The sequence below is a fragment of the Delphinus delphis genome, chromosome 5, assembly GCF_949987515.2.
Source record: "Delphinus delphis chromosome 5, mDelDel1.2, whole genome shotgun sequence".
NCBI classification, from domain to species: domain Eukaryota; kingdom Metazoa; phylum Chordata; class Mammalia; order Artiodactyla; family Delphinidae; genus Delphinus; species Delphinus delphis.
The window spans coordinates 75937411-75962841 of record NC_082687.1 but is presented as its reverse complement, the minus strand read 5'-3'; the positions used below and the strand labels follow the sequence as shown (position 1 = coordinate 75962841).

General features: G+C 35.5%; 1 protein-coding gene across 3 annotated transcripts in view; it reads left to right on the top strand.

Moving 5' to 3' along the window:
- The window catches only part of KLHL5 (kelch like family member 5), a 75031-nt gene that overhangs the window by 11193 nt on the left and 38407 nt on the right, over window positions 1-25431 (top strand). The window contains exons 1-4 of one of the 3 annotated variants that reach the window (XM_060012692.1): window positions 8762-9159; window positions 20110-20292; window positions 23115-23251; window positions 23792-23988. In XM_060012692.1, the coding sequence (XP_059868675.1) occupies window positions 8777-9159; window positions 20110-20292; window positions 23115-23251; window positions 23792-23988 (900 nt within the window). In that variant the 5' untranslated portion in view covers window positions 8762-8776. Of the gene's footprint in view, window positions 1-8761; window positions 9160-20109; window positions 20293-23114; window positions 23252-23791; window positions 23989-25431 lie in introns of those variants that run through there. The other 2 variants (XM_060012689.1, XM_060012693.1) reach the window with 2 other exon arrangements.

Here is a 25431-nt window from a genome sequence, read left to right as displayed (position 1 = left end):
ATGGCATCTGCCCTCACAAATCCATTCTTCACTTAGCAAGTTAATTTTTTTGAGGTATACCTCAAAATTCTTAACTCAAGAACCTCATCCTCTCTCAAATAAAGGACATACCTACCTCTTGATAATTAGTAAGGGTTTCATTCAAAACCCTCTTCTGCTATATTTTAAGATCTTTCAAGGTCTGTGCCATTAATTTATTCATTTATTCTTTGGTTTAAATTCAGTAAAAGTTTGAATGTCGTGCACTATACAAGTTGTTACAGATATAGTGGCCCCTGACCTGATGGATTTTACTGTCTATTTTCTCATCTTTGAGTTCTTTCTGCTTATAGCAAAATTTGTTGAGTTTATATAAATACAGGATTTTTTTTTCCATTTATAATGTTTGCTTTTAATGAGTTTGGGGAAGAGGTACAGAATATCTGTTTCTGGAATTAAAGTTAAAATTAAATCTCAAATCTTTCCTAACCTGGGTAAATACTTGACTGACATTTTCTGCTGTCATACATTTTTTTGTTTTGCGGTACGCGGGCCTGTCACTGTTGTGGCCTCTCCCATTGTGGAGCACAAGCTCCGGGCACGCAGGCTCAGCAGCCGTGGCTCACGGGCCCAGCCGCTCCGTGGCACGTGGGAACTTCCGGACCGGGGCACGAACCTGTGTCCCCTGCATCAGCAGGCGGACTTTCAACCACTGCGCCACCAGGGAAGCCCTGCTGCCATACATTTTTAAATGTTAGTGGAATTATATCAGTCTTCAAATTTTTAAAATAAGCCAAGTTCTCATAAAAGACCTAATTTGACAGAGCTTTAAAAGTGTCCTGGAATTATCAAACTTTAAAGGGTTCTTTGAAATCATGTGTTGTAACTTATTCTTTTTATAGTTGAGGGGAAAATTGGGGAGGTGAAGTGCTGCTAAGTTAGTACAGTAAAATTAATTCTTGATGTGTTTTATGCAATATGTAGTACACACTTAAAACTATAGGAATAGATTCATTAAAATTGATTACTCATAAAACAAATACTGTTTTCTTAAAAACACTATGTGATGAGAGGTTTGTATAATAATGATTACACATATAAACCAGTTACTAAATGGTTGTAATTTAAATTGTTGAGTGAAGCCATAGCTTTAAAAGCCATACTGTTGAAGTGAGCTCATCTGCAGTGTATCTTAATGACATCTCAGTGTTGCTATTGTCATATTGAGTAATGTCATCTTTTAAATTCACAAACTAACATATGAGAAGTTTTGAAGCAGAAATTGCATGTGGATTCCTTAATTACTTTTAAAATAATGTATTCATAATTGACACTTACCTATTTTAAATACTGTGTGAGCTTTTGTATCTCAAATTTAAGTAAAGCAAAGTTATTAAAACAAGAAAGAGGTACAGAATATAATTTGATAATCAGTTTGAAGAAAGAAATGTCAGTCTGAAAAGATATCTGCTGTTTAGCCAGTAGATTTCAAAGTGATACAAATTTTATGCCTAAAGAATGAAATAGAAAAGAGAAATTCTTTGAGTAATATATTGTGATTTTTTTCTTAAGTTGAAAAAATACTAAAAAGGTTTTGTCACCAGAGGTAAATGTTTTCTAATATTCTTTTAACATTTGGTTCTTAAGTTTATTTTTATTTATTTATTTTTTTTGCGGTACGTGGGCCTCTCATTGTTGTGGCCTCTCCCGTTGCGGAGCACAGGCTCCGGACACGCAGGCTCAGCGGCCATGGCTCACGGGCCTAGCCGCTCCGTGGCATGTGGGATCTTCCCGGACCGGGGCACGAACCCATGTCCCCTGCATCAGCAGGCAGACTCTCAACCACTGCGCCCCCAGGGAAGCCCCTTAAGTTATTTTATAATTTCAAAAATGTACATAATAAGTATATATCTTTTATTATTGCTCTTATAGTTATTGGATTCATTCATTAGAGAAATATTTATTCAGCACCTGTCTTTCAGGTACTGTTTTAAGTGCTAGGGCTACAGCAGTGAGTCAAACAAAGCTGTACTGCAGCTAACTTTGTGGTGAGGGTAAAGATAATAATAAGGGAATAGCATCTAATATGCTAGGGGATGATGAGTGCTGTGAAAAAAATCAGGAGGGTCAAGGGGATAGAGAATGATGAGGGATCTAATTTATATAGAGTAGCCTGTGCAAACCATTTTGATAATTTAACAATGTAATGCCTTTTAGTATGTATTGCTCTTTCATAAATAATTACCCTAGGAAGGACTTCTCATCAGAAATGCATAAATTTTTGAGTGAAACAATATTATATTGTATAGTAAAAGTTGATGGGACAGAAGAAAAAGTGTTATTTAAATAAATGCTGAATTCCATGCCATGAAAACCTTAATGCTTAAGTTTACTACATATTTTTCATAAAGTATTTGGCCCAAGAATTCAGTTAAAGCTGGGAAATATTTCTGTAAACCCCTTTCTATCAGTGGGTTATAACAAGCTACTTTATGAATAGATCATTTTTTAATGTATTTTGTTAGAGTAAAGATTTTCCCCCAAAATACCCATGCTTAGACAGGCTTAAGCTTAGGTGAAAATTGTTAGAGACCTAGCTATAAAGGATTTTGAGCAAATTCTGTCTTTGAGGAGTATTTTCCAACTTTGCTTACCTAAATTCTCTCCATTTGTCATCATTTCCATTATTCAATATGACATTTAAAATTTTTGTTGCAATAGTGATCTTTTATTTTTTAAGTCTTTTATTTAAATATTCTATTTTAATGGTCATGTTATCCTCATTCTAAGTTCTAATTTGTTTTTTCTTTGATTGAACTTGCTAGGAGGTAAGAGAAGATACCAGCAAATTTTTTTGTGTGTGTGGCGTGTGAGCTCTAGAGCACACGGGCTCAGTGGTCAAGGTGTGCGGGCTTAGTTGCCCCACAGTATGTGGGATCTTAGCTCCCCGACCAGGGATCAAACCCATATCCCCGGCATTAGAAGGTGGATTCTTTTTTTTTTTTTTATACAGCAGTTTCTCATTAGTTATCCATTTTATACATATTAGTGTATATATGTCAATCCCAATCTCCCCATTCATCAGTACCAGCACATTTTTAAAGAGATAGATCTCTAATTCTGTCATTTCATTTCTTAATTCTTTAGTTTCTCCTCTAATCTTTATTATTTCATGACTCCTTTTAGAGGACTTATTTGGTTTTCAACTTGAATAGACTGACTAGTGCATGTCTTGTCTTTCCTTTTTAAATAATCAATGCATTTAGAAAGTCATAAATCTTACAGTAGAGGAAATATCCCACCTACAATGATTATCCAAGCCATCCACTGTGCTTAGGTGCCATTCCTTTTTCTTTTATCAAAGTCTTCACTTTTTTTGCTCCAGTGCTTTCGCCTGCAATCATCAATCTCACCTTCCTGTTGGATCATTCTCATCATTCTAATATGTTCTGTGTTTTTTAAAATCAACAAATAAACAAGCAGGCAAAACAAATCCATTGCCTTGATTCCTCAACTCTTCCAGCTGTAATCTCATTCCACAGCCTCACTATTGAGCAGAATTTTCTGAAGGCGTTGTCTGTACATGCTCTCTCTTATTTCCCATCTTCCGTTACTCTCAGCCCACCGCAGTCTGGCTTTGGTCCCCAACCCTTTACTGAAACTGCTCCTATCTGATTTGGCAAAATTTTTATATTGCCAATTCCAGTGGACATTTTTCTTTTCACGTGGTACCTGACCTCTCATTTGACATTGTGACCATGGCTTTTGCGTTGAAACACCTTTATCCCTTGACTTGCCTAACACCATACACTGCTGATTTTCCTCTACTTCATTGGTTGTTCCTTCTTAGTGTCCTTTGCCTTCATCTGTTAGAGTTCCTTGGAGCTTGGATCTGAGCTCCAGGAACATTTATCCAGCTACCTGACATCTCCACCTAGATGTCTCAAAGTTGCCTCTAACTTATCAAGAAATGAACACTAATTTTAAAAATATCAAAGCTAATGAGAAAGTATGATAAAAGGACTGGATATAAGATAAATGTACTTAATACTTTTATTATAATGGCAATAACCATGTGGAAATGCTAGAAAAAATTTATTGCATTTACAACAGTGAAAAAAGAGAAAATAAAAGAACATGATAAAAATTTTAATAAGAAAGGCACAGGACGTATAGTTAAAAGATTTAAAAATCTTATTAATGAGCATAAGATCTGAACAAACTAAAAAACATGCTTGGATGTGAAGCCTTGATATCATAAAATGCCAACCATCTTAAAATTAATACACAAATTTAATGCAATTCCAATTAGAATCTCAATAGGGTTGGATTTTTTTAAAAATATTTATTTATTTATTTGGCTGTGCCAGTCGTGTGCAGGATCTTTTAGTTGCAGCATGTGGGATCAAACCTGGGCCCCCTGCACTGGGAGCATGGAGTTTTAGCCACTGGACCACCAGGGAAGTCCCTAGGGTTGGAGATTTTTGTTGAGAGGATTGGGTAATATTATTTTAAAGTATATATAGAAGAGTACATATTCAAAATTAGTTTAAAATTTATTGTAAAAGACTATATGTGTAGATAGGAACTTGCTTTAACAAATAATAAACATATTGTAACTGTACTGTAATTAAAACACTAATATTGGCATAAAAATAGACAAATGGTGCAACAGAATTAGCATCCTGAACTGTTAAAATTCATAACAAAAATAATACCTCAATTCAGTGGGAAAAGGGTGGTTTATATCAAAATGATGTTGATAATAGAGGGCTCATATTAGAAATATAAAGAATTATAATACTTATTGTTGACTGGTGGGCCTGTGAAAATGAATGAGGATACACTCACTTTACTTTTGAAAATATAAATTTCAGGAAAGTAAACTATCTTTTCAAATTTAAGATGCACATACTTGCAACCCAGCAGTTCCACTCCTGTGAATAAATTCCAGAGACACAAAAGCCTCACAAGGATGTTTATTTCAACATTATCTTAATAGCATAAAACAAAAAAAAACTGAAATCAATTTGCATGCCCACTAGCAAGGAAGTAGTTTAATAAATTGTGTTTTACAATTATGGAATATTATGCAACTATTAAAAAGATCATTATTAGTTTATATTTCCATGTATATAATTTTGGTGGGAAAAGCAAAATGCCAAAAATATGTATACAGTATGATCTCTTTTATAAAACAATAACAAAAACTCCTATATATGTGTATATAAGTTTGGATATGAATTTTATAAACAAAGAGAAAGGTGTGAAAGGCTGTACACCAAGCTGTCAACATTGATTACCAGGAAGAAGGAGGAAGATTGACAAAATAAGTGTCTCAGTGAAAAAAGCATGCAGTATGAGTCCACCAATACAAAAGGTTGGGGTGGTGGTGAGCTTTTGTATATACATGCGTATGTATGTATGTATGCATGTAACCAAACCCATGACTATTACAGCAGTGGTTAAAGGCTGCTACTTGGCCTTTGTCAACCCAAGATCCTAGTATCCCTTTAAAATCAGAAAGCCTATTTCAGTGGCTAAACTCCCATATGCATCTCTAGTCTACTCAGAAGAGCTACTACATTAAAGAGGTATTTATTTAATGTATATCTCACTACCTTGGTGAAGAGGGTCTTTGGCCCCTCTTGGGAGTGGAGGCATGGTTCAACATTTTAACGTTCACATCTTTGGATTTCTTCTCTATATCGGGAAATGTCTTGCATATCAGTGGTCTTTTTTAATAAATTTTTTAAACTTTATTTATTTTTGGCTGCATTGGGTCTTCATTGCTGCACGTGGGCTTTCTCTAGTTGGGGCAAGCAGGGGCTACTCGTCGTTGTGGTACACGGGCTTCTCACTGCAGTGGCTTCTCTTGTTGCGGAGCACAAGCTCTAGGCATGCGGGCTTCAGTAGTTGTGGCACGCAGGCTGTAGAGCGCAGGCTCAGTAGTTGTGGCGCATGGGCTTAGTTGCTCCGCAGCATGTGGGATCTTCCTGGACCAGGGCTCGAACCTGTGTCCCCTGCATTGGCAGGAGGATTCTTACGTACTGCGGTACCAGGGAAGCCCATCTCAGTGGTCTTTAATGAAGTCCACTCTTGTGTTCAGGCTCCAACCAATCAACCAAACAGCAAAACAATTAAAATTAGCTTTTGGAGCTGGCACAGTGTAAATGGACTCTCTGGTAATTGTTCTCATGTTGACAGATTGAATTTGAAATTAGAAATTATATTTATATAAAATTATATATATCAAAATGTATTCTTTATTTGTAATGTTCGTTTAATTATCCTTTTCTCTACCAGAGTATAGCCCTCTTTAAAGAAAGATCTTTGTTATTTATTTTTCTACCTCTTGTGGTGCCTTAAACGTGTAAATGCTTCGTAAATTCTTATTTGCATGAAGACAGTGATGGCAAGATCATTATGAACTACTACAGTGGCATTTCTTCATTGTGTGGGTCTATACCATGCACTGCAAGATGTTTACCATCTCTGGCCCCTGCCCATTCAATGCACATAGCCCTCTCTTGTCATTCCAACAACTAAAAATCCATGCCCCCTTCTTCCAGAAGCCTTTCTGGGGTGTGGGAGCAGAGAGCTGTTGCTGCCTTTGTTGAGAACCACAAGGCTAGAGTAATTGGAGAAGCCTTTCTAAGGGCAGCAGTATCTGTGCTAAACCTTGAGGGATGAGTGGGATTTCAAAACCAGAGAAATTGGGACACAAACAGCATGTAAAACAGGAAGCACAGTAGACTTTGTCTTAACTGATGAAGCAGTGTGTCCATTTGGAAAATAGTTAGAAACAAAGTTGGATAGGTAGAGTGGAGTTAGAAGGGTGTTGATAAAAGGAGTCTGACAGAGGTGAGAGGAGAGGGAATGGTGTCATTTCATTCTCTAATGCATCCTGCATACTACTGCCAAATTAATTTTCTAAAACATTGCCCCGTTCAACAGTCCACTTAACATTGCCTGCTAGCCTTTACACCTTTGATGTGTGTTCAGGGCATTTTACGTCATCTTATGCATCCAAATTTATCTCTTATTACTCCTTAATATTAATTAGGTATTTCTGGTTGGCTGATCAAACTGATATTCCCCCCTCTTTCTTTGTCAGTGTGCTCACTTCATGCTTTGTTAATATCTTTCTTCCTTTATAAAATCTTTCATCATTCTGGCTGTAAAACTTCTTACTATTCTTAGAAGCCTTCTCCCTAATGAAACTGGCCCATAGCACTCCACACCATCCTGATATCTCCTTTCTCTTTCTTATAGTATTTATGGTTTGTCCTACAGTATTTGGCACAAAATTATATATGACTTTTCATGCCTATTAGTCTTATTTCTCTGAATAATTTTTATTCTCCTAAAGAGCTGTGTGAGGTTAAGATATACCTCACAATATTTTTGTAAGCCTCCAAAGCAGCTTTTTTTGTCATTTATTTTGTCATTTTGATATAGCACTAGATATTGAGCACCCTGAAAACTCAAACTCTGTTTTTGTAGATGACAAAATGTTAATACTGCAGCATTATAATATTTCTTATACTTAAGTTATCAATTTTGTTGTTTCAGTAACTCGATTTAATTATTTTTGAGGGTAGGAACCAAGATGTATGTATCTGTTCCCCCATAATGCCTATAGAGTGTCTTGCTCACAATAATCATTCAATATTTTAAAATTTGATTGCATTTGATAGATTTTTATTTGCTTTATCAATTCTCCTTAGCTGTAACCATGTTCAGACCATTGCTTTGTTTTGCCAACAACAGAGGGCACCATCGGGGTACTTATACACCCAAGAAATAATCCTATCCCAGTCCTAGGTAGCTTTCTTGAGCCACACTTTCCTTTTCCTAAGTAGTGTCATAGAAATTTGGCTATTGTAGTAATTCAGAGTGGCTCAATCCTAATTATAGAGCAATATGGACTTCAGGTCATTTATTTGAGAAAGAATAAGTACTGTCGTATTTTGATCCTTTGTAGTTTTCAGACTTTTTCTTTCTTTTTAGTCTTCTCAATATTCTTTGCTCAGATGAAGTCTTACCCAGATCTTACTATATTAATGAAACACACTCCTTTCCTGAAAGGAGAAGATAGAAGTGGAGAGCAGTGAATGGGAATCCCACCTTTGTACTCCTCCTTCTTCCTGACCCCGCATCCAAAGAGCCAGCTTGAAAATCACTATAACTCATCTAATTTAAAAAAACTTTAAAACAACCTGTTGTTTTGTGATATCTCATTTAGGAACTTAGTATAAAAATAGAAACATTTTAGTTTTACAGTGATTTTTAAGTACAAAGGAAAATGCTGTGGCATACATTTCTTGTTTCAGCAATAAAAGAGTTAATATACTAAGCAGCAGAGACCGAGACACTGCGACTACAGGATAGTGCTTTCTGTCACTGTCATTTGTGGTTTAAGAAAAGGGGGTGGTGTTCTGCGTTTAAAAGGACTTTAATGAATGCTGTCAGTGTTTGTGAGAGCTAATGGTCAGTAAGGGAAAGGAGAGTAGGGGACAGTGGTCTAGCTGTTTCAGGATAGGTGGATGAGAGTTTGCTCTGATTGAATGGAATGTTCCACCGTGTTTCATCTTTTTTTCATTGTCCTTTGTTCTCTATAATCTGATATATTGGTATAAAAGTAAATGTAGATATATATGTGAATGTGATTTATTTTCCTTTCAATTTGTTTATTGTGTACAACAGGGCATATACTTCTCTTGTCTTGGTTGGATGCACAAATTGTGCAGTGCTTTTTGCCCGTTGCCTAGACGATCACTTGGTTTCTCTGAGGATGTCTGGTTCTCGTAAAGAGTTTGATGTGAAGCAGATTTTGAAAATCAGATGGAGGTGGTTTAGCCATCAAGGATCATCTCCGAATTCTACAGTTGACAGCCAGCAGGGAGAATTTTGGAATCGAGGACAGACTGGAGCAAACGGTGGGAGAAAGTTTTTAGATCCGTGTAGCCTACAATTGCCTTTGGCTTCAATTGGTTACCGAAGGTCCAGCCAACTGGATTTTCAGAATTCACCTTCTTGGCCAATGGCATCCACCTCTGAAGTCCCTGCGTTTGAGTTTACAGCAGAAGATTGTGGCGGTGCACACTGGCTGGATAGACCAGAAGTGGATGATGGCACTAGTGAAGAAGAAAATGAATCTGATTCCAGTTCATGCAGGTTGATTATTTTCTTACTGATAGAAATGGGGTGTGGGGGTATATTCTATATACTGTTTAAAATAATTTAGTATTATTACTTAAAATCTATGATTTTATATATATATATATACACATACCTCTACATATATACACATATGTAATATCTTGGTATGTATATGTGATACTTTTGCTGGAATTTTTTTAAATGTTCTAATATTGATTTTAATTCTGTAAAATTATAAAGACAACAAATAGCTTTCATTTTGAAATATCTTGTGTTCCCTATATAGATCTGGCTCTGCCCTGAAAATAATACATGGTAGCAATTCTATGCATCCTTGCCTTGCATTTTGCTTCATTAGTTTATCTTCTATAGTCATAGCAAAACTATAGAAGACATTTCTATAGTATAAAAATTTTTATGACATTTTAGTTTGCAACAGATTATAGAGTCATTTTTAAATTTTTATGAAAATGAAAGGTTTTATGAGGAGAGGTATATTGTAGTTGCCAATAATTTTTGCACCATTGTAGTTATCAATAATATTTTTCTTATGGTTATTTCTCTTTGTCCTATGTTGCAGCCCTCCAGACTAATTCAGAGAATACAGTAACATGTCTCTTTCTAAGATGACAGCTCTACTAATTCCTGTTGCCTTCACTTCTCTGAAAATTGTGCTATTTAGGGAAATGAAGGACATTCCTTCAGTAGAGTGTAAGGGAACATAGAGGAGCTAGATGTGGTCAGCTGGTGAAAAGGGGGCAAAAAGAGGAGGAAATGAGTTTGAGGAGAGAAAATTAAAAATTGGTAATTTCATAATGACTTTATCCACCTTCACCCGTGGAACCAGGCTTTACCTCTGAAATGAATTTTCTTCTTTATCAGTTTAAACTATCAATACTATAGCATATTATGTAACAAGTTAGGGCCTGAAAGTCATCTTTCTGATTCACCTTCATTCAAAAATATTTAAAGGCTTATTATTTTTCTAGATTAATTACTGGATCCTTTTTCTTTTAAAATTTCTTTACAGGTTTTGATAACACTTGTAATTTGTATGTTGGTTATTATTAATATAGGCATCATAAGAGATGGAGACAAAATGAGTTCGTATATTCAGATATCTTTTACTTGGGGATATTTACCGCCTTCTCTTCTAATCTTCAGAATATGGAATTCTGAACTGTGATGCTGGAATAATAACAAATATAGAACAGTCCTCTGTAATCATTTGTTTAATGGAGAGAAGGGAATATCTCTACATAGGTAACTAGTGTATTTAATTTTTTTAAATTTAATTAGTTTATGATTTAGCTTATTTTAAGGGAATAGGAACCACGAATAATTTTGATTGGAGATTATTTGAATTAATATGGTTTCATTGTTTTGTATTTTCTTTGGATACTTGTTGCCATAAAAAGAATAAAGTATATATTAAAAGGTTCAGGGTTTATCATTTTGGGGATAAAACCATTCCCATTTGGAGGGAAACCAAAGAGTAATCATCTTTTTATTTGAAACCAATACAATGTATCAAGAATATTCTAACAAAATTAGAAAAAAACCAAAACATTCATTCGTTTACCAGCATTAGTTATGAAAATCTTAACATGTATCTACTACCTGGAGAGAGTATGCATATGTGAGTATAAAATTTATATACATGTATAACCTTAGAAAGGTTGTACACACATAGGTCACTATAATTTACTTCCTTCAACAGAAGTAGTTTGCATAGCTAATGATTACTGAAATTAAGTTAATCTATTCTTTAGTATCCATATTAAAGTGTCATCTTGATCGGATATTCATTATGACAGAAAAAGACTTTTTTTTTTTACTGAGGTAGCTATGTGCATACTTCAAGAAAATACAATTGTTATTTTTAGTTGTAGGAGTTATAAAAATAAGAAAATTATATGTTTTAAAATTTAAAATAAATTTAGTTGTTTTCAAATGCTAATCAAGAAGATTGAGAGAGTAAATAATAAGATGGGAGTAAACAGTTCACATCTGCAGTGACCAAACTATTTCTAAAATATTATTTCAAAAATAAAATGTACTTAGAGAACATGTCTTTAATTTTTAGATATAAGAGGGGAAATCTGTCAAAGAAATTTAATATTCCTGGTGGGTTAAAATTTCTATCCCAACATCTTATTGCAAAAAAGTATTCTAGATTTTAGAAACGTCATTTGCGTGTATACTTTTACTTTTCCATTTTTTCCCTAGATTTAAATACATCTAATTGTCACATCCTCCTTCAGTCCTCCAGCTCTGAGTCTTTGATCTTCGTTATGAGGATAAATTTATTTGCCCCCAGCTTTTTGATTAAGTAAGCAGTCTCTCTAGGTGTTTGCCCTTCTACTGTAAACAAATCAAAAACTATCACTGTTAATGTCAAAAGAAGCTGCACTGACATTCATCAGATTTTGTATATAACTTGGAAATAGTTATTTTCATTATATAATATTTGCAAATAATAAAATATATAGTAAACATTTTATTTGAGTATACTATAGATTGATATCACATGGTGGGGAAATACAATATACGAAGAATTTCTCATTTAAGCGGTCGTAATACTTGCATAGACCTCAGAACTCAGATTGAAATTTTGAGTTATTAGAAAAAGGGAAGACAACTTAATGGTTTTACATACACAGAATCATAACCCCTACAGTGGGTCCAGACAAGTTAAAGCAGAAGTTAAGAGGCAGCATATGTTGCTAATATGTTTGATCAGTTGTATTCTAAGTAGGAGAAATGTCTGCCTGAGCCTTCGGCTTATGGTAATTTCTGCTGTCACACATCTAAGTGATTTCTTATCTTTTAACTTGGATCTTGGGTCTATAGCCTAGCCACTCTCTGTCTGTGGAATCAACTCTAAGTCATTACTTTGTTTTTAAAATAAAATAAAAAACTTTGGTTTCTATACCATGAGGAATTTTAAACCCTAAGTAACTGTTGTGACCTATGTGAGCAGTAGGTTCCAATGACTTTAACTCAGGATGAATTTTCACCAGGGCCAGCCAGGTTTACATAGTGGCTCACCATGTGACCATAGCTTAAACATGGTTTACACTTTACTGGATTTGCCAATTTTGAAATTATGTAATATTGACATATTGGAGAAATTTTCATTATTTATATTTTCATTATAATTTCATTATAAACAACCTTTGTTTATAAAGTTAGGGTTTAATATTTTATATATCAGACTACTTTTAGTCAATATGTATAAAATACTTCTATACAAATATCCAAAAATTATAATAGCTAATATTGATTGGGGGCTTGCTATCTGTGAGACACTGTTCTAAGCATTTTAGTACTATATTACCTCATTTAGTCTTCACAAATTTCTGAGTTAGATTGCTATTATTATCATTCTAATTGTAGAGATGGGGCCAATGAGGCACAGAAAGGGTAAGTAACTTGCTCAAGATTAGTAAGTAAAATGAAACCGCGTTTAAAAAACTAAAGTTTATATTTTTACAATAGTTTTAGATTTACAGGAAAATTTCAAAGATAGTATGGTGAGTTCCTTATATCCCACACCCAGTTTTCCCTATTACTAATATATTAATATGGTGTATCTGTTACTGTTAAACCAGTATGATACATTATTATTAACTAAAGCCCATACTTTATTCAGATTTCCTTAATTTCCTTTTTTCTGTTACAGAAAACGTCCTAACGTCCTTTTATCTGTTACAGTCCATGATACAGTCCATGATATTATGAAGATACATGATATCTTCATAATATACCGTTTCTCAAGTGCTATCTCCTTTTTCTTGACCCTCTTTAGGTTGTCTTTATATCTCCTTGTTTGAACCATTCTATTAATTCTGGTTTACTTTAAAATTAAAATCTTATATGTTTCCACATGAAAAAAATTTTGCTTCCAGAGATGGCAAAGAAGTTCAACTATATTGTACTTGTATCTGGGAAGGATGTATTGCATTGTCCTCCCTCACATGTGTATGCCCAAGTCATATCATGGATTCCCTTGACATAAGCCATGGAAACTCTCCCCAGAAAACCGTCTGTATGTGTGTGTGCACATACATGTGCGTATGTGCACATGTGTGTGTTAAATATTTCATATGGGGTTCAAGGAATTCGTGAGCCCTCTAAAGCCTGTCTGTACACTGTATCAATCAGTGTTCTTAGTTTTAAGCAACTGAAATTGGCTGGTTTAAACAGAATAGGAATTTATTGGAATCATGTTAGTTCCTAGAAAGAATCAGCTTAGGAAAAATGTTGAGCATTACAGTTGCACAACTGGTATTTATAAGTCCAGATTTTTAAGGCAAAAGAATCTTTTATGACACTTATTGCTTATATTTTATTTTCATCTAGTTGGAACTGGATAGTGAAGTTTTACATTTTTAGAATTAGATATATTAGGCATGAAAACAATGATACACATGCACACACATACACACACCACATAATCACTCATGCACAGAGCCATATAATTTGGCCATTTAACTTTAGGGAATATATTAGTAGAGAATAGGCTAAGATAATATAACAAAGAGATTCAGAAATATAGTGGCTCAAATAAAATAGAAGTTTATTTCTCTGTCACCTAACAAATGGGGAAGTGACCCAGGGCAGACAGGTAGCTCTGCTACACAGGTTCCCTCAGAGACCCAGATTCCTTCTATATTGTTTCTTCATCCTGTAGGGTGTTATTATTTCTTTATGGTCAAAGCTTCCTCAGCTCCCCTCTGCATTCTAGCCTATGGGAAGGACCAAAGAAAGAAAAGGGAGGACATTAAGCAAATAACACAAGTTGCATATATCATTTCTGCTCACGTGCCATTGTTGAAAACCTAATCACATGGCCACGACTAGTAGCAAAGGAGGAGGCGCAGCTGTGGTCTCTGCCTGGGTAGCCATGTGTCCAGCTAAAACTCATTACTGTGGTAGATGTGAAGAATGGTTTGGAGGTTAAAATCAACAGGGTGCAAGAGGTGAGGACAGCTGGATAGAACTCTTCGGAATCTTTGGATCTAATTATTTAATGAGTTTTTTCCCATATTATTTACTATTTTTACCACTGAGATGTGAGCAAATAGAGATAAGCAAAAATGGAAAAACAAAAATTACAAATTACCCTGCCACCCCAAAATAATAACCATTAACAATTTGAGGAAGTATCCTTCCAGTATATTTTAGGTAAGTATGGAATAAAAATATATTTTTAGAATAAAAATCTGAATCTTATTGTACATACTATTTTGTAACCTTTTTTGCCCTAATGTAAATATAAAATTAAGACTCCTTTGGTCAAAAAAGGCAGAAGCCCCAACTCAAACTGACAAGCAAAAACTAGAACCTTTTTTTTTTTTTTTTTCTGTACGCGGGCCTCTCACTGTTGTGGCCTCTCCCGTTGCGGAGCACAGGCTCCGGACGCGCAGGCTCAGCGGCCACGGCTCACGGGCCCAGCCGCTGTGCGGCATGTGGGATCTTCCCGGACCGGGGCATGAACCCGTGTCCCCTGCATCGGCAGGCGGACTCTCAACCCCTGCGCCACCAGGGAAGCCCAAAAAACTAGAACATTTTGATTCACATAAGTAAATGAAAACTCAAACAACTTTAGACATGATGAATCCAGATACTCAAATAACACCAGAAATCCTTTTTTTCCCCCTCTTTAGAATCTGTTTTCCTTTGTGATGGCATTTCCTTAGGCAGGCTTTCTTTGTGGTAGCAAAAAGCCACTAGTAGCTCCAAGTTTACTTTTTATCAGCTTAACCTCCTCAATGGAAAGAGAGGGACTCTTTTCCAAGAGTACCAACAAACATCTTGAAATGGACTCTCATTGGTTTTCTTTGGATCTTATGTCCACCCAAATCAATCATTATAACCAGAAGATATGATACTCTTGTTGGCCAGGCCTCAGCTGCTTGCTCACCTCTGCCCAGGGGGAAGACTCAACTCTGCCCAAGCCCTGTGAACTGAGGTAGAGTATGTGTGGTTTCCCAAAAGGTCGAGATGGGTCTGTTACCATAGAAAGAATCCTGGATAGGCAAAAGCAGTGTCCAGTAAAACAGCTTGCTATGTCATTAAATGTTCTCCTGTATCTTTTTGAATGGCTGCATCATTCTCCCTTGCACAGACATACCTTTTGGTTATTTAACCAATATTCGAATTTTTTTGGAATTTAGATTGTTTCCAGTATTTTCTTGTTAGAAACAACCTGTGATAACCCCGTCCCCATAGTTAGATCTCTACATACAGATGACCATTTCCTCTGGATAAAGTCCCAAGGGTGTGCACGTTTTTAGGGTTTTTGATCTGTATTCTCAAAGTTATTTCAGGAACATTACTCCTCTTTTAATTCTCAGCAGCATTGTATGAGAGGGCCCACTGGCCCTTCTCCTTCACACTGGTTATTGTTTAAGAAAATCTGATTCTTATATAAACAACATTTGACTCTTTTCACCACAGATATTCTGACTGCAGGACCAGCAGAGAACTCCTTAAATTCCAAAATGAAAAAGTATTTCTCTTGAGAAGGGAAGAGGTGAATGTATTCTTTTTCTTTGCCTCTTGCCATTTCTCTTTATGCACCTGCCTTGTCCTCTCCTTAAAAGAGAAAACCCCAACTTCTCTTCCTCCTTGCTCATCTAAACCTTAAGATGTATTTCAGATCTCACCTGCTGCTTGTTGCCTTTCCGATCACCAGCCCATACTGATCTTTCCTTTCTGTAAATTCTGATCACAGTTACGTTCCAATTGGGGATGTACAAGATGATCTGTTGGAGAAATGGTAATTATATGTATATATACTAGAATGTTTATTTACATTTTATTTTTTAAATCTATTCTTTTTCTATTTTATAATGTAAATAATAATTGTACAATGACATATGTATATCTTTTATAAACTCATAAATATCCATATATTGGGGCACATGCTTAAAAGTATACTGAAAAGGATATGCATAAAAATATTTTTAGAGACTGCTAGCCTACACTAAGCAATTTACATTCTTATTTTACATTTGTGACTTTGAATATGTGTAAAAGATGTCAAAAGATTCATGATATAGTAATCTGCACTTTGGCAAAAGCATGAATTCTGAATGCCAGAAGCTATGAGGCAGCTTATCACTTACCTGGGGAGTGAGCCAACAGACCACTTAAGAGTTTCAATGCAGCTTTGTTTTCTACGCAAAATCATATACAGTATAATTCTTGTGAAGTGATTTTTAAAACTTCTTTTTGAAAAATTACTCCATTAAGAAAGCCTAATGCAAGTTCTGGTGATGATAGTGAGGAAATCTAAATAGTTTCTAATAAAAAGATAGTATTGGCCATGGTGCATATTGTGTGCGCACAGATGTGTGAAATCTGAAGAATTGCAAGTATTAGTGTTGCTGTTTACTTTTTTCCACTTTATAAAACTTAAGTCTTCAAATTCTAAGTCCCTTCACTAAAAGAAAAAAATCATACCTTCTTTGCATCCCCAGTTTCTAACAACTGGTGCAATAATGCATCTCAGGAGTTACTCTATAAATAGTTGGTGACTTGATTTGTTTGATACTTGCCTCTTTTCTATGTTTAGGCATTTTCTGACTTACAAATTCATAGCCTACTGCAGAGGGACAATAAGCTAAAAATTAAATGTTTCCCGGTAGCCTGGAAATATCCAGCAATGTAGAGTTCATTACAGTGAACGTCTGTTACAAAAGATTTGAATGATCTCATGATGCAATTCTTTGAAATATGACTTACCATCTTAGTAACATCGAAGATATAAAACTAAGCAGAAATGTTAGATATATTTCCTCTGTCACCATGTAAAGATCTAGTAGGAATCACAGAGAAATATGTTTTAAATGCTCCATAAATGGCCTATTCCCAGATGTTTATATTGTGGGTTAGGATGTCTACTGGGTTTGTTAAAGGCCATTTTAATTAGGAATCAGGAAATTTAGTTATAAAAATTGATAATGTTGGCGATCGTTTTTTAGGAAGACAACCAAACAAACAACATTGTATAAGACAAAAGACTGAGATTACAGGCCTTCCCATTGGCCTTTGAAAAGCAAGGATCTACTAATAGGAGTTTATTTACCTTGATTGTGTACTTTTTCTGTGCTAGGATTATGCATTCATTTAATAATCCTCCCATGAAGTATCCTCTAAAAGAAAATACTATGTATTACTTATTTCTGTATTGCTATTGGAGGTAAGACTTAGAGAAGTTAAATAACTCGTCCAGATACATAGTAACAGAGTTGAATCAGCACTATGCAATAGAACTTTATGCAATGATGGAAATGTTCTATCTCTGCACCATCCAATCTGGCAGCCACTAGCCCCATGGGGCTACTTGAGCATTTGAAACATGACTAGTTCAACTAAAGAACTTTTTAATTTTATTTTCTTAATTAAAATAGCCACATGGGGGGCTTCCCTGTTGGCGCAGTGGTTGAGAGTCTGCCTGCTGATGCAGGGGACATGGGTTCGTGCCCTGGTCCGGGAAGATCCCACATGCCGCGGAGCGGCTGGGCCCATGAGCCATGGCCGCTGAGCCTGCGCGTCCGGAGCCTGTGCTCTGCAACGGGAGAGGCCACAACAGTGAGAGGCCCGCGTACAGAAAAAAAAAAAAAAAAGCCACATGGGGGCTAGTAGCTAACTATATTGGACAGCACAGTTCTAGAACCTTCCTAAAATGCTCTTAATCACTACCCCATACCTCTCCAATTCAAGCTTCCAAACCAAAACACATAATAGGAAAAGAAATAGTAAGAAAGTAATGACATTATAAATTACACAGAGCCAGAGTATTAAAAACCTTTGATTAGCCAGAGATAGAGATGTTATCTCTGCCCCATGGAAAACTAAGAGACTCTTGCTGTCTTAACCCTAGCTAAGGGGCAGTAACAGAGCAGTAGACTTTTGTCTAAGATCCTGAATTCTCATGTCTTTTGTTGTTGTTGTTATTGTTAAATTATCCTCATTCATATTGTACTATCATTCTCCCTTCATACCCTTGGTCCTTGCACTCACTAATGCCTTAAGGTAAAGGTAAGCAAAAATTTTCATTCCTTTGTGAGTGATTTGACCAACATTCTGAATGCCTCCTGATCCCTGGTTTTGTATCCAGCTACCTATATGTCCTTGGTTGATCACTTTGAGCCATTTGGGGCCTCAAAATTTTCTCATCTGCAAAATAAGGGGGTTGAATTAAATGACTACATAGGTTCCTTCTAGATGTAAAAATTCTGTGTATAATGGTTCTGATACCTAGGTTCTACAGTTGTCTGGATATGCAGCAAATTCTTTTTTTAAGTAAATTCTTCCATTATTAAAATTGTATGTGCAAGGTCCCAAATTTCTTAAAATAGAACAAGAGACGCTAGAAAGCTGTGCAGCTCTTTAAGCCTGAGTAGCTTTGTTCCTACCTCTTTCATGTTCCTTTTGTGAATGGACAGCTTTGCTTTTCCACAGACTACAAATCAGAAGCCTGCACTTCTTTTGATCCTTCATTTGGAGCAGTGGGAGTGATTGCTATACCCAAAAATCTCTGAATTAATTGTCACATTGAAATAACATGTTTATTTAACATGTGATAGCAACTGAAGCCTTGAAAGCAAATCAAGAAGTTCGAAATGTTCAGCAGAGAGTGTAAATAGGAGTAGAAAATTTGAATTCCTAGGAGCCAGAGAGCTAATACAAATCAGCAAAGAGGGTAAGGTTGGTGGTCAAGAGGACAGCTGGTCCCTGGTAAGATATTAGATATTTATATTAAGAAAATTCTCTTAAGATATAGTGAGGCTTAATTCAACAAAGCATTTATCAGAATCATTATATCCTTAAAAGTAGATCTGATGAGAAATGATAACTAAGTTACGGCATAGTCGGTAGTTTTGTAGTTAATTGTATAACCAAGGGATGTTGATTACTTGATTCAAGTGATCTTGGAGAAGGGATCTAGGGGAGAGGGATGGGTTTAGGATTTCATTCTTAGTCCCAATCTTTTCACTTTTTCACCATTTCCATCAATGAATCATAATGAAAATATAGAACAAATACTCTTCAAATTATAATTTGGAAATTTCAAATAATTTTTAGATACCTGGGTTAGGCCATCAAATTCTCTTAAGCTATAATCTAAGTTATAGGTTACCTGGGCTATTGAAGACTAGTCAGAGAATCAAATGATTTATAATGATTTATTATAATGATCTATTAATAATTATTTATAATTTATAATTATTTATAATTCATTTATAATTTTATAATATATTTTGTATTCTAAACAGTTATAAATGAACTGTGAACATAACCCATTTTTAAATAAAGGATGGCTTGGGTTTATATCTCCAAAAGAGTTTAATTCCCTTTCTGCCTTCAAAAAATGATCTCTTGGGCTTCCCTGGTGGCACAGTGGTTGAGAGTCCACCTGCCGATGCAGGGGACACGGGTTCATGCCCCGGTCCGGGAAGATCCCACATGCCGCGGAGCGGCTAGGCCCGTGAGCCATGGCCGCTGAGCCTGCGCGTCCGGAGCCTGTGCTCCGCAACGGGAGAGGCCACAACAGTGAGAGTCCTGCGTACCGCAAAAAAAAAAAAAAAAAAAAAAAAAAAAATCTCTTATGCCCTTAAATATAATGTTGGAGCTATGACTATCAATATGAATATAGTTTGGCTCTTTTTCAGCAGAGACGTCGTATTGACAAGAGAAGAGACCTCAGGAACAGGCAAAGAATATATGTAGCTATTAACTAGAAGGTATCACATTCACAGTGTTTGCAAGACACACATATGATTTGAGCCATCATTTGATTTTCAAAGGCAAAAATGATGAATGATTGTTCATTAATATAGACTGATAGCGTTGCTTCTATTACATTTGAAGGATTTAAAAGGACTTAATAGGAAAGATATTTTTAATGTGTTAACGACTTTTCAAAATGTGTGTTTTCTTTCTTTTCAGGACTTCCAATAGCAGTCAGACAGTATCATCCTGCCATACTATGGAGCCATGTTCATCAGATGAATTCTTCCAAGCCCTTAATCATGCTGAACAAACATTCAAAAAGATGGAAAACTATTTGAGACACAAACAGTTATGCGATGTAATTCTAGTTGCTGGTGATCGCAGAATTCCAGCTCACAGGTCATTGTTTTCTAAATTTCTGTATGTGTGAAATATTTCCTTGATCATTTAATTATGTATATTGAGGTAACTTGTTCTAATTGATTATGCAATGGACTCTTTTGGTAAAGTGGTATATTTCATGGAGTTTCTGCAAAGAAGACAGTGCATATGAAATTATTACACATTAAATGACCCCAGAAGGATCACTTTCCCTCTGTAGAAGCATAAAAACAAAACATACCAGCCTGAAATCAGTATTGTTTGGTATAGATTTCAGCTACTATGAGCAGCATTCCACCTAATTCTACCTATTAAATAACTTTCAGTAAGCTCAGTAGAAATTAGAGCTTTGAGTATTTAGAAACAAAAAGGCTGGTGGAATGGAGTGGCAAAACTGTTGAGTTTTTAAATAGCCACATCTATTCCAACTTCTGTTTGCCTGCCTCCAAGAAATATGAAAAGCAGTGGTGCTAGGGAATAAAAGCCTTTAACAGAAATGAAGTATTACTTCTTGATGTAAGAAAAGGAAATGGAAGCTGTTAAATAAATAACGATTCATTATTTTTCTCCTAATAATTACATATTTAATTGTTCAGTGTTAATCACCATTATGATCCCAAAGGTTTTTTTTTATAATACCTTTCAAAACTAATTAATACTGTGTCCCAAAAGTTTTGTTAAACCCTCAAAAGCGAAAGTAAAATTAGAAAAAATGGTCTTGGTCTTCAAGTTTTCAGTTACTCAGTTCAGCATATATTTATTGAGATGCTACTATATATTGTGACAGAAAGTCCATGTTGTGAGCATGGGTTTATTAGAAAGATATTCCAACCTGAATTTCATACAGGCATCTCAAATTCCCTGTTTACAAAACAAAACTCATTACCTTACCTGCAATGCTTGTGAAAGCCATCACCATCTCACCTGGATTACCAGTGCAAGAAACTCCTAACTAGTCTCCCTGTTTGCACTTTTCCCCCTTACATTCCATTTTCTACACAGCTCCCTGAGTGATCCTTTAAAATGGAACTTAGATCTGGTTGCTTCTGTGATCAGACTTTCCAGTGCCTCCTCATGTCACAGTGTGAAAGCCCATTTCCTCATAGTGGCTTATGTGATCCAGCCTGCCATTACCTCTTTACCATTCTGCCCTCCTTTCTCACTCTGCTTGAACCACACTGACCCCCTTGTGGTCTGTTGCATGTGGCAGGCATGCCGCTTCTGCCTTTGGATTTTTGCACTGGCTGCTACTCTGCCTGAATGCTGTTCCCAAATACCTGTGTGACTAATTCCTGCACCTCCTTCAAGTCTTTTCTGAAGTGTCACCTTCCCATGAGACCACCTATTTAAACCCACTCCCCATTTGCCCTTACCCTGCTTTTTTCCCCATGGCACTTATCACTTTTTGATGTACTATAGAATTTACTTCTGCTGGGTATTTGTCTCCCTGTAGAATATAAGACTCCATAAGAGAAGGTATTAATACATCTCAAGTATTTAGAACAGTGCCCAGTATTTATTAGGTGTGCATTATTATTTGTTCAGTGAATAACTGAATGAATGGGCAGTTCTCAGAAGAAGAAACCTGAATGGCCAAAAAACATTTGAAAACACCTTCAACCTCACTAACAATCAGGTGAATGAAAATTAAAACAACAATGAGATACCATTTAACACCTTGCAGGTGGCCAAAATTTTGACATCGACAATATTGTGGGGAAAGGTTAACTCTTATGCAGTGCTGGTGCTAGACTAAACTGGCACAGCTCTTTGGAGAGCAGTTTGGCAAACCGTAGGATTCAGCAGTGCCCTCCTGGGGAGAGAGGTGAAGGGAATTAGAGAGGAGCATAGAGAGAGCTTCAACTATTATCTGTATCATAATTTCTACTTCTTTAACAAATGAATAAAGTAAATCTGTGTAAGTGTGCTGATATGGAAAATATCTTCAAGACATATTATCAAATGAAAAATGCACGTTTCAAATACATATATTTATAACGTATTTTGCTTAATATGTGACTATCAATAATTTGGACAGAGACATACCTAATATATAATAATGTATTATAACAAAATACAAAGTATAGTTTTGTATTGCGATAATGATATAATTTTATAACAAAATACAAGCATTATAATATACTATCATAATTTAAAAATCATGAAGTTTAAAAATAACCTGCTAGGGACTTCCCTGGTGGTCCAGTGGCTAAGACTCGTGCTCCCAATGCAGGGGGCCCAGGTTTGATCCCTGGTCAGGAAACTAGATCCCACATGCTGCAACTAAGAGTTTGCATGCCAACAACTAAAAGATCCCACATGCCGCTACGAAGATTCCACACATGGCAATGAAGACCTGGCGCAGCCAAATACATAAATAAATATTTTTTTTAAATAACCTAAAACCAGTCTCAAATGTCTTCCATGTATTGACTACCTCTACAATTAAAACAAAACTTAGATTATTTTCAAAAGTGATAAAAAGAAGAACCTTTGCATTCTTCCCCCCATTTTTTTAACCATCAGTTTAATGCTGTGAGCTTGTAGCTTTTTTTTCAGGATGTTAAAAAGGGATATTTAAGTAGTGAATGAGTAAATCATTTATGTCAGCAGAAAATTTTCAGTAATGGTAATTTGTTACTCAAAGGAAGGAGCTAGAGCATAAAGCAATTGGTCAAACTTAAAATGCATTTCTCAGTACCAAACACTCTCTATGGGTAACAAAATTTTTTTTAAAAAGGAAAAGAAAAATAAGGAAAAAGAAAGCAGCAGCATTTACTAATGAACATCAGCTTTGACATTGTCACTGATTTGTTGCTTTTCTTCTAATATGTTCATAGATTGGTGCTCTCTTCTGTCTCAGATTATTTTGCTGCCATGTTTACTAATGATGTCAGGGAAGCAAGGCAAGAAGAAATAAAAATGGAAGGTGTAGAACCGAATTCACTATGGTCCTTGATTCAGTATGCATATACAGGTAATAAATCTGAAAATATGAATTTAAAACTTCTTAAATGTAAGTTGTATTATTAGATTTCAGATTTCTGCTTTTAATAAAGCCTGCCTTAGCTAACAGTTAATTCTGCTGTTATGATCACCACCCCTGGTGGTATGTATATAGGTTAAAATCTCTATATTAGAACCTTTAAAATGGTTATCATAATTAAGCTATTGAATGATATTTTAAAATGTTAATGTAATAATTTGATGAGTTATGTTTTTTAATTATTGTATTTAAAATTTTAGTTATATGTAATAGATATATTACTAATTAAATCATTCTTTAAAAATTCTGGAAACAAACTATTAATTTTTAAATTTTAGTAGAAGTCACGAAGTGCTAATAGTTTTTTTTCATGTTTAGTACTTTTTTTTCTTTTTGGAATGTCTTAAATCATCTATGTCTGGAATGCATGTAATGAGCTCTTGCTTAGAATTATTACTGTTAACACCAATTACCTTATAAACTAAAGTTAATATAATTCCATAGTTAATGGAATTTCTTTTTATCATTAAGGCCGCCTTGAATTAAAAGAAGATAATATTGAGTGCCTGTTATCTACAGCTTGCCTTCTTCAGCTTTCACAGGTTGTGGAAGCATGCTGTAAGTTTTTAATGAAACAGCTTCACCCATCCAACTGTCTTGGAATCCGTTCTTTTGCTGATGCTCAAGGTTGTACAGATTTGCATAAAGTGGCTCACAATTATACTATGGTATGTATTTTTTGAAAAGCAAGAAGGTATATGCTCTTTGCTTTATTCCTTATTGTTGCAGGCTTATCTACATGTTGCTGTCTTCCCATGGCTCTGCCATATGTCTTGAGGTTCAGGCTCACTGTGTAGTTTGTCATATTTTCATTGAGTTATGAGGAAAAAACATCAAGTAATATTTCTCCTGGATTTATGAGTCAAGCCTTAAGTTATTATAGCCATTAAGAAGCATGGCGGTATTAAGAAGCAGAGCGGTAGCCTAGGACTGTTCCATTCAAGATTTTCAGATCTGCTGCTTTTTAAAGCAGGATTTCCCCCAGACAGTTTATTTTGTAGCACATGGATGAATTTCAGAATTGTCCACATACTGTTGGAAGTTGGTGATGGTGATTGTAGTGTATTGGTGCAGTATTAGTACAGAAGATAGGAGGATGAAAGGGAGACTTTTTATTAAGGATAAATCTGACTATATGTTAGAAGTGTCTTTAGCTACATAGAAAAATGTTCTTATTAATTGTAGCAAATTATGTGCTCAAAGTAAAACACAGGGGGTTCTGATTCAGAAGCCTGGAGGATAATGGATATAGATTGATCTAGGACAGCAAGAAAATAAGGGCATGTGGAGGGCATACTGTTGGGACCAGCCTCCACCATCTTAATAGTAGAAGGATTTGGGGAACAGAGGTGTGTGGATTTTTAAGGAACGACCATCTTGCTACACGTGGGTCTTCACACCTGGGCAGTGATTGAAATTTTTGCTTTAAATGCTTCATTTAGGGCAATACGGCTTCTGAGAGAAGAAAGAATGTGAACATTCACATACACGTATATCATTATCCATGTTACTGATTTAGTCAACATTTAGGAGATATTTTTTTGTCTACCCTCTCTTCCATCCCCCTTCCTTCCATTGAATTGGTTTGTAGGTGAAGGGATTGAACAGTACTTTAGGAATCTTCTACTAGAGAAATAGAGATTTGGAAAAAATTATAAGAATAGATATTTGTAACTATGAGGAAGATTAATTCTGCTTACTTCATGGGCTTAATGTGAGGATTAAATGAGTTAATAGAAGTTTAGCACTTAAAACAGTGATTGATACATAGTATACCCAGTCAATAAATGATGTCATCATCATCATTATTTAGATTTACTCTGTTCAACAGAGTGATCTAAGTGAGTGAGCAAAAGCACTCAGGCAAAAGCAGAACCTTTATTCTCCCTGTGGTGTAATCGCTTCTTAGAAATGTTTCTTATTTATGATGTCAAAGTGTTTCAAGTGAAAAAATAGAGATTGTGTAGACAGGGCAGTACTGTACAGACCTAGCATCATATTAGCTTAACATCTTTTAAGTCCTTTGAAATATTCCCCACCGCCAAGCCTTTTTTTTTTTTTTTAAGGAGACTGGTACCCTCTTTAAATTTTTGTTTGTTTGTTTGTTGTTT